This window comes from Brachyistius frenatus, unplaced genomic scaffold (assembly GCF_029030835.1).
Source record: "Brachyistius frenatus isolate BFR_SWC_R1_liver_20210118 unplaced genomic scaffold, ASM2903083v1 Contig_2, whole genome shotgun sequence".
NCBI classification, from domain to species: domain Eukaryota; kingdom Metazoa; phylum Chordata; class Actinopteri; family Embiotocidae; genus Brachyistius; species Brachyistius frenatus.
In genome coordinates, this window is record NW_027210601.1 from 4598315 (window position 1) to 4612500 (window position 14186).

At 41.1% G+C, this 14186-nt stretch overlaps 3 protein-coding genes across 4 annotated transcripts in view; all 3 read right to left on the bottom strand.

Annotated features, from left to right (window-relative positions):
• Window positions 1–497: 497 nt before the first annotated feature.
• On the bottom strand, window positions 498–1437 carry LOC138621539 (lactose-binding lectin l-2-like). The gene is made up of 2 exons (XM_069699688.1): window positions 917–1437; window positions 498–618 (listed from the first exon to the last, which is right to left on the bottom strand). The coding sequence occupies exons 1-2, from the start codon at window positions 1435–1437 to the stop codon at window positions 498–500; spliced, it is 642 nt and encodes a 213-aa protein (XP_069555789.1).
• Window positions 1438–4003: 2566 nt separating this feature from the next.
• On the bottom strand, window positions 4004–6316 carry LOC138618843 (lactose-binding lectin l-2-like). The gene has a single exon (XM_069694863.1). It carries the CDS (start codon window positions 4577–4579, stop codon window positions 4088–4090), a length of 492 nt encoding a protein of 163 aa, XP_069550964.1. The 5' UTR covers window positions 4580–6316; the 3' UTR covers window positions 4004–4087.
• Window positions 6317–6408: 92 nt separating this feature from the next.
• Window positions 6409–14186, bottom strand: part of rapgef5a (Rap guanine nucleotide exchange factor (GEF) 5a) — a 45931-nt gene continuing 38153 nt past the window's right edge. For both annotated transcript variants that reach the window (XM_069694849.1, XM_069694841.1), the window contains exons 18-26: window positions 13839–13936; window positions 12730–12852; window positions 12033–12211; window positions 11727–11817; window positions 11590–11640; window positions 11410–11497; window positions 11245–11309; window positions 10542–10596; window positions 6409–10165 (exon numbers count right to left, since the gene is read on the bottom strand). In XM_069694849.1, coding sequence (XP_069550950.1) covers window positions 10047–10165; window positions 10542–10596; window positions 11245–11309; window positions 11410–11497; window positions 11590–11640; window positions 11727–11817; window positions 12033–12211; window positions 12730–12852; window positions 13839–13936 — 869 coding nt within the window. In that variant the 3' untranslated portion in view covers window positions 6409–10046. The remainder of the gene's footprint in view (window positions 10166–10541; window positions 10597–11244; window positions 11310–11409; window positions 11498–11589; window positions 11641–11726; window positions 11818–12032; window positions 12212–12729; window positions 12853–13838; window positions 13937–14186) is intronic.

Genomic DNA, 14186 nt, shown 5'->3' on the forward strand with positions numbered 1-14186 from the left:
TTACAACAATATTTATTTTTGTAATTTAGTTATGTATAAGTCGTTACTTCCCAGCACTGGTACTGACCATGGCGGTGCTAGGAAGCTACCAATTCCAGCACTACCCCGAACAGCTCACACAACGAAATGCCAAGACGGCAGTTAGTAGCTAGCCCTGCTACCGTCAGCTTTCTTATTTTAATGTCGCGCCACTGTTTTTACTTTACTTATTAATCTAAATAATTCATCCAGCAGCTGACATTCAGATTTTCAAAGGTGAAATTTAAGATAGTGGTGAACTGACTTCTTTGATCTGCAAGACTTTATAGTCCTTCAACCAGTGGGTATTAAAATTGATCATATTTTCTCTGAAGTTTCCAGTAACTTTTGCGTTGCTTGAAGTTTCATTATTTGCAGATATTACATCTTCTCATTACACTTTCAACCAAAGGCAGACGTCGCTGAGTTCGATACAGGTGTTTCACGTTTGACACATTAGAGCTTTGTCTCAGTCAAGGTCACATGGTTGTGATGCAGTTGTAACAACGGCCATACAAGCTGAACCAGAATTTGAGACAGTTGTCACACTGCAACTTCAGTTCATGTTCATCTGGATGAGACTGAGCACCCAGAGCCAGACTGAACAAATAGAGAAACAAGATTGTGTTGCTGTGAGTCTCTCTACAAAGTGTTGCTTTGTCTTTCTGCCCAGCAGATGTGTAGTTTATTCTGAAAGCTTTTTTGATCTTTTTAACAGTAAAAGACTGTTGTTCTAATTATATCAATAAAACATTTTAGTATGACCAAATGAGGGATCTTTCATTCATTTAAACAAAAATTGGTGACATAACTTTGACACAGACATATGAAGGTGTACATTTGTAGCTTTATTGTGGAGGCCTCATGTGTGTTAACAGAGCATCAGGTAAACATTGACCTGGCTGAGTCAGACAGAGGTAACGATCTGAGTTGCTGAGAACAGTCGAAGCGGGTTGCACAAACAGAAGGAAAAGTCTCAGAACATTTGTCATCATTCCACTGCTCTAATTCAAAGTTGGTGTGACCACAGTGCTCTAGTCCATTTGTATTGTTTGGCTCTTTTGTACCCCACAAGGTGAAGTCCACTTCATAACCATCAGACCACATCCATGTGCCTTCTTTGTGGATGTCACCGAGTCCGATCCAGGTGAATCCCTGAGAAGGATCAAAGTTCTTGATCAGAGCTGTGACGAATTCCTGTTCATCCCGACTGTGGATGGACACCAGGTTGACTCCATGTGAGACACAGTAGATCTTTGCATCAGCCCAGGACGTGCGTGTGGAGATGTACTTGTAGCAGCGGCCATTAAAGCTGAACCAGAACATGGGACAGTTGCCGCGCTGCAGCTTCACTTCAATGTCTTCTGGAGGAGACGCAGCACCCAGAGCCAGACCAAACAAGAAGAGGAACAGGATCATGTTTTCGTCAGGAGTCACACAGGCGGAGCTGATCTGCACTGCTTGGTGGGATCCAGAGCCTAGAGGTGTCAGCTGATGGAAAGCTGCTTTCTTATATATGCTTTGGAGAGGGTGTGTGCCCAGTTGGCGTAATGTAATTGGTAAAATACATTTGGTAAATGCTTTAACTTGTACACAACTACACAGAGGATGGATATAATCCAACAACGACCACCAGGTCACCTGGAGAACTCAAAACTACAATATATTCATTTGCAGTATAATGTGGTTTCAGTCTTTTTTTCTTTTACAACCTGCTCGTCTGCTGCACTCAAGTGCCCACAAAACATAACAACAGGTCGCCTACTTTTACATTGCAGCATTGTAGCTGTCTTTTCTGTCATAGAAATTAGACCTGATGTGGATGCATGTGATATGATAAACCTACTGTGTATACAGAGTTACATTAGTCAGGCGTTGACCATTAGTGTTCAAGTAAACCTATTAGTGACTTGAAATTTAAAGCTATTTTCAGCATTTATTTTTGTTTTAAGAAGAAACTGGAAGCCTTTATGCTCCTTTAACTCACAGCACAGTGAGCATGTACATGTGTGTTTGCAAATATTATAATTCTCTTAAAAGCAAATGTTTATTTAACAAAATGAAGGGAGATTCTTTTCATATATTTCATTCAGCATTCATGAGAACAAAGGTTAGTGAAATTACTTTTGTACAGACACACAAGTGTATATTTAAATCTTGATTGAGGAAACTTCATGCCTGTTAACGGAGCATCAGGTGAACAGTGACCAGGTTGAATCAGACAGAGGTAACTATCTCAGTTGCTAAGGACAGTCTATGCGGGTTGCAAAAACAGAGGGAAAATATTCATGACATTTGTCATCATTCCATTTCCTATCTGCACCAAGATGGAGGAGACGCAGCACCCAGAGCCAGACCAAACAAGAAGAGGAACAGGATCATGTTTTCGTCAGGAGTCACAGAGGCGGAGCTGATCTGCACTGCTTGGTGGGATCCAGAGCCTAAAGTTGTCAGCTGGTGGAAAGCTGCTTTCTTTTATATGCTTTGGAGAGGGTGTGTGCCCAGTTGGCATAATTTAATTGGTCAAATACATTTGGTAAACGCTTTAACTTGTACACAACTACACAGAGGATGGACATAATCCAACAACGACCACCAGGTCACCTGGAGAACACAAAAAACCTATAATGTATTCATTCCCAGTTTTTTTTACAACAACATACTAAATGCAATTAAACACCAAGAATATTCTAATAGTGTAACACCTATAATTAATTTTGTATGTAGTGTTTCATCATGCAAACAGGCTTTAAACAATATGGCTTCAAAAAACCACATCTTCACATTCTCAGAAAAACTTCCATTAAAGGACCGAAACAACCGCCTGGTTTCCTCTCCAATACAGTATTTGACACCAGAAGAGAGAAAGGAATATCTCCACACTGACCTGCTTCTCTGCTGCCCTCAAGTGGCCACAAAAAATAACAACAAGTACTTTTACGTTTCAGCTTTGCGGCTTCAAACTACAAACATCTTTTCTTCTCAATAGATCACTTCCACATTGCGCTATGAACACGACACAGAAGCTGAGACATTTTGCTTAATCAGCAACACAATAAACAATATAATACAACACAAACAAGTACAACAAGTAGAGACATGTGTTTGCATGTGCAAATTATGTACAGGTTAATACTGAGTCTATCTTTTCACTTCATTCCTGAGTCCAAGTGAACATTTTAGACAAATTTGAAAAAAGTCCCTCATGGTATTCCTGAGAGATTGCGCTCCGCTCACAACAATGGGATCGATGTAAAGTTACAGTGACTTTGACCTTTGACCTTCAGTTTCTAATGAGTCCCTCTTTCTTCCCAAGTCAACTTCTGTTCCAAATTTGAAGACATTTTCTGAAGGTGTTCCTGAGATAATGTGTTCACAAGTTCTGGACAGACGTATAGGAGGTATGTGAAGTTACATTGATCTTAACCTTTGACCTACGTCCACCAAAATCATATCAGTTCACCTTTGACGCCAAGTAAACCTTTGTGCCGAATTTGAAGAAAATGTATTTCTTTTTAAGATATTGTTTTCACAAGAACGGGACGGACGTAAAACAATAAACAATAAAATGAGAGGTAATATGTGTAATCAACAGTTGTTGAACTTTGTTGAAGTCAGGAAGATTTACTGATTCTAATCATATTTTTATTGTGTCATTGTAGGGCTTATCAACATAATAAAAGAGACCTGAGCTATAACAGACGGGGAAATAGAAGTTATCACCTCCACTAAACCGAAACAAAACAAGACCCTCCTCTTTGAGCAGCCTCTCTTCTTTTTATAAAACAGTGAGCCCACATAACAGAGCTTTCACTGCTATCTGAAAGCTCTATTGATCTTTTTTAACAGTAAAGAACAGTGGGATCATAAAGTTGGGCAATTATTCCCTTTGACTAACCACTGCAGTTACCTGTGTGATTGTCCAACAGTTGTGAAAATGAAGGTTGGTGAAATAAGTTTTGCACAGACATATGAAGGTGTACATTTGTAGCTTTATTGTGGAGGCCTCATGTGTTAACAGAGCATCAGGTGAACAGTGACCTGGCTTAGTCAGACAGAGGTAACTATCTCAGTTACTAGAACAGTCTATGCGGGTTGCACAAACAGAAGGCAAAGTCTGAGAACATGGGCGATCATTCCATTTCAGTTCAATACCGTTGCTGTGAACACAGTGCTCTGTTTTAATACTGTTGTTTGGCTCTCCTGGACTCCAAAAGGTGAAGTCCACTGCAGATCCATCAGACCACATCCATGCGCCTTCTTTGTGGATGTCACTGAGTCCGACCCAGCTGTATCCCTGAGCAGGATCAAAGTTCTTGATCAAGAAATTGACAAAATTCTCTTCTTCCAGACTGTGGATCGACACCAGGTTAGTTCCCACTGACCGACAGTAGATCTCCGCATCAGCCCAGGACGTGTGTGTGGAAACGTACTTGTAGCAGCGGCCATTAAAGCTGTACCAGAACATGGGACAGTTGTTGCGCTGCAGCCTCAGTGCATGTTCTTCTGGAGGAGACGCAGCACCCAGAGCCAGACCAAACAAGAAGAGGAACAGGATCATGATGGTGTTTTAAGTCTGAGTATGACAAGGCGTTGATGTCTTGCAGGAGCTTATCCGTACAGTTGGATGTTACTAAGAATTTGGCTGACGTGTGACAGGCTGCTTTCTTTTATGTCCTTAAGAGAGGGTGTTGACACTGTCGGTGTGACATCAGCTGTCATATAAAATATTTATTATCTATGAGGAGTGTTTGACTAAAAATCAACCAGGATTCTGGTTGAACAAGGAACAAGGAAATGATCTATTTAATATTTGTTAACAGCTGTTGAACTTTGGCATTTTCAGGAGAGCTTTACCTTTTTATTGTATCACTACTGTTTATCGATAACCAGAGCGAGTCTGAAAAGATTAAATAAAACAGTTTGATGTGAAATCCCATAAGGGTCATATTTTTGGAAAAGGTTTGCACACTAAAGTAACTTTTGATGTACTGAATATGAGAAAGTACCCTTTTTACATATATTTTTTACTAATGTAACTTTCATAAACATTTCTTCTAAAGCTACATCTGTATTTTACTATGGTTCAGTGAGGAAAAAATTATATTTTGATATTAATCAAAAGTTTTGGAAATATTTCCTTTGACACAGCAATACTTTTTTTTAATTTTTTTTTTATATATATGCGAGTCCAATATTCATGAAAGTTCATGAAAAGACTTGCTGATTTTTGGGTCTTTGTCATGCAAGCTTAATTCATCACTACAGAGTAACACCTGTTAAGTCAATGAGTTGAATCAGACATTATGTACGAGAGCACAGATGCTCGCTCTATTTTAGCTCGGCAGAAAAGATGTACTTTTTATGTTCATACCTGGTCAAGTGTTTAGGGGCCTCAGTTGTGTTTCAACCATCGCGGTGAGAACATGAAAGCCACTGGATCAGTACATGTCTAATAAACAAGGTTCCCACTGGTCAAGGAACTTCAGGGAAGTTGAAAACATCTTTTCCAGTCAGGAAAAGTCAGGGAATTTGATCATTTTTTTGGAGCCATGTCATGGAACATCAGGGAATGTTTGCGTGTTTAAATTTCAGTTGCCGGTAAAAGTCAGTAGTTTTGTTGTGAAAGTAATGCGAGCGCCAGATGGCTCGTTGATAGTTCACGGCCGTTGCAGACCAACTTTATCATATCAATGAACCAACACTACTGTAACTATAAAGATTGACAACAGGCCATAAAAATATAATGATTGACTCCAGCAGCTTTGCTGGGGTTTAATCATGTGCAATCAAAATAATACAGTAGGTATAAGCAGTGAAACGTTTTATACTGAAACGCCTGTGAGCTTGCAAATTGATGGAAATAGAATAATGCGATTGTTACTTGTCTGCTCAATACAATGGCAACTTTTTTTTTTTTTATAGGTTATGGAATTATAGATTATGTCATTTCATTTTTTTTAGTCAGTGATTGTCAGGAAAAAGTGGGAACCCTGAATAAAAGACAGAGCCAGTGTTAGTAAAGGTAATAGCAGCCAACAAAACCAAACAAACATCCAACAATGCGGGATGATGTGAAAACCATTATGCTGCTCTGACTCTGGACGGTTTGCTTTGACTCACGGAGGAGGAGGATTGTAAAAATGGAGTTTTGTGTACATAAATAACTTGATCTCTGCAGGATACGGGGATGATACCGTGTTGTAGCTTCACGTCCTGCCCATCTGAAGGAGTCACAGCACCCAGAGCCAGACAAGAGACCGTCGAAAATCCCCCTTTCTATCGTATCCTTCGGAGAGCGTGTCCGCATTGACTGTGGTATCATTGGAAACGCAACATTTACACAGTCAGTCTCAACCTCAGCCAACAAAAACACCATCAGCTCAGCTGGAGATGTCACATAAAACCTATAATTTATTCATTTTCAGTAAAATCTTGACATAGTAAAACGCAGCTTTAGAAAAGACATGTGACTTTAGCTGTCTGAAGGTTGAGGGAACACGAGGGGAGACGTATTGCTTCGTGGCTGACTTTTTTTTTTTTTTTTTTTTTTTTTCATTTACAACATATAAATAATAACAGCATACCAAACATGGGCATATATTTACACATCAACAATATTACAATGGTACAAAGCCTTCAACGTGTCCTCTCTTGCATTGTGAACATAGTTGTTGTTTTTTTTGTTTCATCATGCAAACAGGTTTTAAACAACATTGCTTTAAAAAAAACAACTTTACACACTAATGACGATGGCCAATAAAACACCCAATGCAGCCTGCTGTTGGTTTCCTGTCCGTTACAGCGTCGGACACCAGAGGACAGAGAGGATTATCGTCACACTGACATGCTCTTCTGCTGCCCTCGGGTGGCCACAAAGTATAACAACAAGTACTTTTACATTCCAGCGTTGCAGCTTCAAACCACAAACATCTTTTCTTCTCGAGTGTGCACTTCTACGCTGTTGAATCTCTGAACATGGCACAAAAATGGAGACATTTTGTCACCTAGGAAACACATTATTAAACGATATATTACAATAAATAACTAATATAACAATTACTCTGCTCTTTGAACGCAATGAGCAGTGGTGTGTGTGTGTGTGTGTGTGTGTGTGTGTGTGTGTGTGCGCATGTTCAGGTTAATAGTAAAAATGACCCCCACAAGGCCTTTGTATGACACTGAATATGAACAGATCCTGGCTCTGATATATCAGCTCTACAGCAGTCAAATAATCACTGTCTTGGTTTCACAAAAAGCATCTTTAAAATGAGATTCTGAAAAGAACAAATAATTGAATTCACAAAACAATAAAGCACATTTTTGCCTCGGTGTCACTTGTTTTGACCAGTAGGAAATGATCATTTTTTAATGTTAACAAAAACTTGAGGTAAAAACAGTTGAAGCATCAGTTTGATGACTGTAGGACTCTTGTGCCACTTGTGTTTCCGCTACAGTGATGTAGACTTTTAAACCAAATGCTACCAAAGGTAGCTAAGCATTTCGCATTGACCCATAACCGTGTCAAGAATCCGCAGCTGCTGCTGTTCAGCAAAGGTGTTGTCATAGTTTTTGTTTTCTCAAGCAATAATTATTGGACCATAAATACTTGGGAGTCTTGTGTATGTTCAGATTTTACAACCGCATACATTTTTTTTTTCTAGTTGAATGGCTCAAATAAGCTTTGAAATCAATTCGTGACCAAAGTAGTGTCTGCAAAGCGTTCAGTGACAACGCAGCGGCAGGAAGTGACGACAAAACGGGGCGGAGACTTCCAAAGAGGTTTTTCAATGCTCAGCGAGGAGCTGCTCTTAACACAACATGCACTGTATGTTTAAAGTGACTCTTCAGCTTGACGCCTTTGAATCTTTCTCTTGCGGTGACTATTTTGGCACCGAAGCGGTTTGGAAAGTTTATCTCTTGTCCGTTTGATTCATTACGATCAGCAGGAGAAAGCAGCTCTTTGCTCCGGAAGGCTGAAGTGTTGAAATGATGACGACGAGCACGTGTGGCAACATTTCTACTGTATTGCACTTTCCCCTCCCTCCATACCTTTTTAACTATACAGACATAGCAACGCATGCGTTGCCATTCACCATTTAGGAATCTATCACCTTTGGATGTTTCCTCCCACTCAGCGGAAATGTACCACTGAAGTGACTGGCTAGACACGAACAGATACAAAAACAAAGACATTAAGATCGCACGTAAAGGCTGCCCCTGATTCTTGTCTTAATGTGTATGTATCATCATCACTACCATAATTCCTAACGGACTCTCCCTTCATCTCATGCTGCGTTTCTTTCCCGGTGACCAGAGAGTGAGCAGAAGTGATACTTTTATTGTCAAGACAGACCGATCCTTCACTGATTTGAGTAACAAACAGATGCTTTTCACATCTTATGGCTGTGACCACAAAGAAGATGTTACCACATTTTGAGAACTGGATTGAATTGGTTAAAGTGACATAATTTATGGACTGTTTTCTTCTAAAGGAGAAACTACTGTACGTGTCTTTCTGTGTTGGTTCTCAGTTTACATGAGAGCACTTCAGAAGGACGTGGTTCTTTCAGTCAATACGAATGAATCATTCATGTCAAAATCTCCTCACGAACATGATTTTGTTGAATAAAGCTGTTACTTCAAGTTCTGTGGCTGCAGTACTTATCGGTGTTAACGCAATTAACCTCAAGGATTAAAAAGTAAGAAAGAAAGAAAGACAAATAGCTCTGTGCTGTGTTTCCATAGCAACCCGACACGGGATACAATCAAGACACCCTGAACTCAGTCATTATAATGTCAGAAAGCATCTCTGCGAGGAGTCAGATCGGCTTTATGTGATCAAGGGCTAAGACGTCATACCAGGGCTCATTCAAAGAAATTCTGTGACAAGAAGACACTGATTCCTAAACAAACCAAGAGCTCTACAGTACGTCTGTGCTGCAAGACTCAACATGATATTTGGCACAGAAAAAAATGTATAGGTCCATATTATATACAATTTAGATTTATCTGTATCTATTCACACAAAAACATCATAGAGAAGAATGTATGAGGAGTGTTTGGCTAAAAGTCAACCAGGATTTTAAAATGAAAAGGAGACCCACGGACTGTTCGTTACTCGTCCACAGTTTTGTAAACGCTGGCATGTTCAGGAGAGCTTTAGGGTTTCACATGTTACAGTCAGTCAGTGAAACCCGCTCGCAACGCTTCCTTCACAAGCTTGGTCACTCACTGAGGCGGTTTACTTTTAGCTGAAAGAGAACGTCTCCGAGTGAACTGGTGAAGCAGGATAACACAGTCACCAAAACAAGCTCCACATCATAAATAAATATAACATGTATCCTGGATATTCATGTTTCACTTGGCAAATATGTACCAAATCATATTAGACCACGGTGCAGATTGCTCCTCCTCTACAGATGTTTTTGTGTTTGTAACTGAAATGATGACGAGGCTATCAAGTCCTTGTTGACCTTCCGGCGCTGTCGCTGTAACGAGACTCTGACAGAAAAATAAAGGAACATTCCACCCGTTGAACAGGCTCGTAAATAACCAAAGACTGATCACAAGAACGAAACAAGGGCATACTCAGTCCAATAGCTACTGTACAAACTAATTACAGCCTCCTCTACCCTCGGCCTCAGTTTGGCAAATCTCCGTCTCGCTGCAGATTCCGTTCCTGTAGAAAGTTCACAGAGCGGGTACAGAGTTCATAAATCCTTTATAAGCACATTTTCAGTGTAAGAAAGTCTTTGAAGAAGAGGCAGAGTGCAGCTGCGTCTCCATGGGTTTTGTCAGACCTTAATGTCCATTTGGCACCGACGCTGGCGTGCGTTGCAGTGTATGTGCGAGTGTGAGACATTTTGCTGTCCAAAGCGTCCCGCATGTCACACGGTGCAGGCATTTCCACTTTGCTGTGTCCGGTGTGTTTGTGTGTGTGTGTGTGTGTGTGTGTGTGTGTGTGTGTGTGTGTGTGTGTGTGTGTGTGTGTGTGTGTGTGTGTGTGTGTGTGCGCGCGCGCGCGTTTAAGCGCGTGGCTCCAGTTTGTGCGACAGTTCAAAGAGCGTCTGTTGATTGTCGATGATTTGCAGGCAGTGAACGCTCGCCCTCACCTCCGCACTGTCGACCCCAATCACCTCGTTGCCTGACAGACGGACACAGAAACTCGTGCGTTAGTCAAACAGTTTCCCTGATGGACTCAATAACACCCACATTCACGCAACTTTTTATACAAAAAGACTGTATTATGGCGGCATAAAGAAAATAAAAGACTGTCTGGAAATGGTTGCTTAGAAACTGTGAGAGAAAAGTGAGCGAGAGGTCCAGGTGCTCAAGGTACCGGTGCAGTACACTAACTAAACTGCAGATGGCGGTAGATTCTTAACAATGACCAAACATCAACAGTCATCAAGAGGTGAGACAATAAACCTAAGGAGCCCCTGTAACTGAGCCTGTCCTACAATTTGAGTTGTTAGGATCCTTTGCACCAAATTAATTCACTCAGGAACGAGAAGACTCACCTAGCTGGTCGCTTTGGCAGTGGCGAATCAGTCTCACCGTGTCAGCGATCATATGCTGTAGGTTTAGGAGAAGACATGTTGCATCAGTGCAGTAATAATTTGTCAGGACTCTATTCAGCATTGCTAACTGAACTTCTGCCGTCACTAACCAAGCTTTCACCTTCTCTTTTTGAGAGCCCAATAAATACAAATGTGCATCAGTTTAAATTTCAGTAAAAGTGGATTGAGGTAAAAGACGCCAGTCAAAAAGAAAACATAGCAACATAGAACTTGGTCACAGGATATTTATAATGCTATATAATTAAAGGTTTCAATTAATCAATGAGTCAACTCAAAGGGAAATCTATAACAAATAGCACTCTGGCTCTTCATTGGTCGCTGCCTGCAAATGAATATTCCCCATTCTAAAGTGAACTCTGCTCTTTTTAATGACCAGAACGGAGTAGTTTAGCAGTAATATGCTGCATTTCACACCAAAGAGAACACAACTGAAAACAAACTATACACTTCAAGATATAAGAGAAATTCACATATCATGACCTTGATAGCATTAATACCACATGTCTTCATCACCCTACATTTAAAAAAAACCAAGAGAACCAGACAAAAAAAAAAAAAAAAAAAATCCTAAAAATGTCATATTAATATAGTTTAAGGCATAAACTCAAACTCAGAAGGACACTGCAGAACTGACTCGACTCACCAGCTTCTCAAAGTTGACCAAGTTGTCATGGAAGGTCTTATTTCCCTCGTGGATAAAAGTGATATCTAATAGAAGTAGACAGAAATATTCGAGTTTCATTCACTTTTATATATATATATATAGGTGTGTGTTTGTGGGTGTGTGTGTAGGGTTTAGAGACGATACCTTTAAGGAGAAGAGGCATGAAAGGGATCTTGGGAGGTTTCATCCGCTTGAAGGCTTCTCTATAGGCTTTGTGGTTCAGAGATGGGTCCTGGAGGGAGACAGAGGAGCAGTGAAAATAGAGTAAGAGACACGGACTGGAGAAGGAGGAGACATTTAAAGATTCGATGGTGAAAATCTCACCGTGATGAGCTCTAACTCTGAAAACAGCTTCTTGAACTTTCCTGGACATTTCTGCAAAGGAGGTGTTTGGTCAGAATATGAAGCAAAATACAAAGCATGCGTTTCAATGCACTCAATGCGACAAGACGCACACTTACCTCCCACGTCTGGTTGAGTCGGCTGACAGCAGCTGTGTTGAGACCCATGATGATGGCAAATGCAGAGTTCAGATTTCTTTGGGCTTTACAGCTACGTGCATCACACACACACACACACACACACACACACACACACACACACACACACACACACACACACACACACACACACACACACACACACACACACACACACACACACACACACACACACACACACACACACACACACAAAGTGATTAATAAAAAAGAAACGGTGATCAAATCCTGGTGTATTTGTGTCTATGTCACAGTGTGTGCTCTTACTGAGCCGCGATCTTGATGAACTTCTTGAGCAGCTGCACTCTCTTGTTGAGCGAGACGCACATGAGCACCTCGGACATGACCCACTGCTGCACCTCGTTGCAGCGCTGGAGGAGGACTGAGAGCGCTGCTGTCTGGCCGCTGCACGGAGCTCGACTGAAGGTGTAGTACACCAGCTCCTGCTGCATGTGGACGGAGGGAAGAGGGTGAGACACATCAAGCTTTTACGACAAATGCATCCCGAAATATGTACTCCTTCTAAGATCGAAGGTAGCGCACCATCATTTTATTATTACTGGTATTATTGTTGCTTGATTTTTTTTTTCAGAGTTTAAAACCAAAATAAAATCACTTCGCAAACGTCATTACAAACAGAGAGAAGCAGCTGATGCTCACATCGGACAATGAATATTGAACGCAAAACATTGCCTAGATTTCCTGAAAATACAACAAGATTCACATAAGAAGGAATCTATGTCCTCTTCATCTGTGCAATGCTTCACCATTCTTACAAGAAATATTCAGCTCTTCCTGAAAGCCGCTCGGCTGCAAGCTCAGCTGTTCGCCTGATCCGGCGAGTCCGGTAGAGCATTTGCATCTTTAATGCTTATGTTCCAGCAATCTCTGTCCTGACTATGAATTTATTATAAACCACGTGCACACCCCACATGAAATATAGTTGCGTGTTTGGAGAAGATACCTCGTGGATGGACTTGAAGAGGCTCCAGTCCAGGTGTGTGAGAGTAGCAGCCACATCCCAGGTGTTGATGCCCAAGAGTCGGACCGTTCTCTTGCTGAGCTCAGCGCTGTCCGTTAAAGGAGGCTGCGCACACAAACGCACACAAGAAAGTTAAAATAGTACATAGAAAGACAATGTATACAACAAAAATACAGTACATACACAGTTACCTCTATCTACAGCAATGGGGTTATCTCTAAATAAGCCAAGCAATAGCTCACTCCACCATAAACCAAAAGAGAATAAGGCTCGTGAGGGATTCAAACACAATACGTCCTTCAGAAAGATTCAAGGGTCATTAGATCAAGTGCTTCCTGCCGACATACAAGCAGGACTGAAAGCTGGCAGGAGAGCTGTGATTGTTAAAATGCATTCAGATACAGGTCACTCACTACATTAGGTACAATTCCACATTTCTGAGTGTGACAGTAGACGTTAACGCAGCAGACAAAGTAGCCCTAAACAAACCTGAACCTTCAACCCTACCAGTCTACACCTGGACAGTTGATGTTTAAAAACGGTCTGACATGAAGGATTTACTGGTTTGTTATCCAACAAGGTTGCTAAATATTTCAAATCCAGAAAGAAACTAGAATCTTTAAAACGGCAGCTTCTAAAATGACCAATTTTGCAAAGCTTTTTAAGGATTCACAGCTGAAGCTGAAAATATGCCATTGCAGAGCAACACCTTCACTGATACAGCACTTTCTAGTCCGGTTGTCACGGTTGGGCAACAACAAACTAACTGTGACTCACTTTTCTCTCCTGTTGAGTCAGAGTTAATAACAATCACCTGGCCTGAGTCTCTGCAGCTAGCTTATGATGCATGACTCATTGTTACACTGTGACAATGTGTCAGTTGGGGAATTAGAATATTCACTTTCATGCCTGATTTACCCACAAGACGATACGGAGGCTGCCAACAATGACAGAGGCAGCAAATGCCTAAATAATCAACTTTTAAGAGATTGCGGTCTGCTTTGGACCCGCGAGCTCCATCTTTTGCTTCTACCGGTGCTTAAAAAAAAAAATAAATCAGGGTGTCACAGAGTGAGAGCCATTTTACGTACCAAGATCTCAGTGAGATCCCTGCGACAGGCCACAAGCTTTCCCTGCGGGGTCAGAGACTCTGAATACACACAGTCACTGGGCTGTAACACCCTCCGCTCTGCAGGGATAAAGAAACACCGAAAAAAGGAGGGAGAAGGACACGGAGATCATGATGTTGATGAAAAGTGAGAGTCAAAAGAGTAGAATGGTGATTCTTAACCAGGGGGACTTTTTGCAGGTTTGAGAAGTGGCTCAACAAAACGTGTACATCTGAAGTTACGGGAAAAAGTAGGCAGATAAGCATGCCGAGAAGTCTAAACAGTCATAGGTACATAGTTAAACGTTGCTTATAGTAATGCGTTGACTCG

Coding starts and splice junctions, on each gene's coding strand:
- LOC138621539 (XM_069699688.1), bottom strand. CDS start 1,437: ATGATCCTGTTCCTCTTCTTGTTTGGTCTGGCTCTGGGTGCTGCGTCT. Junction 619..916: donor CCTCTGTCTGACTCAGCCAG/GTCAATGTTTAC, acceptor CTATTTGTTCAG/TCTGGCTCTGGGTGCTCAGT.
- LOC138618843 (XM_069694863.1), bottom strand. CDS start 4,579: ATGATCCTGTTCCTCTTCTTGTTTGGTCTGGCTCTGGGTGCTGCGTCT.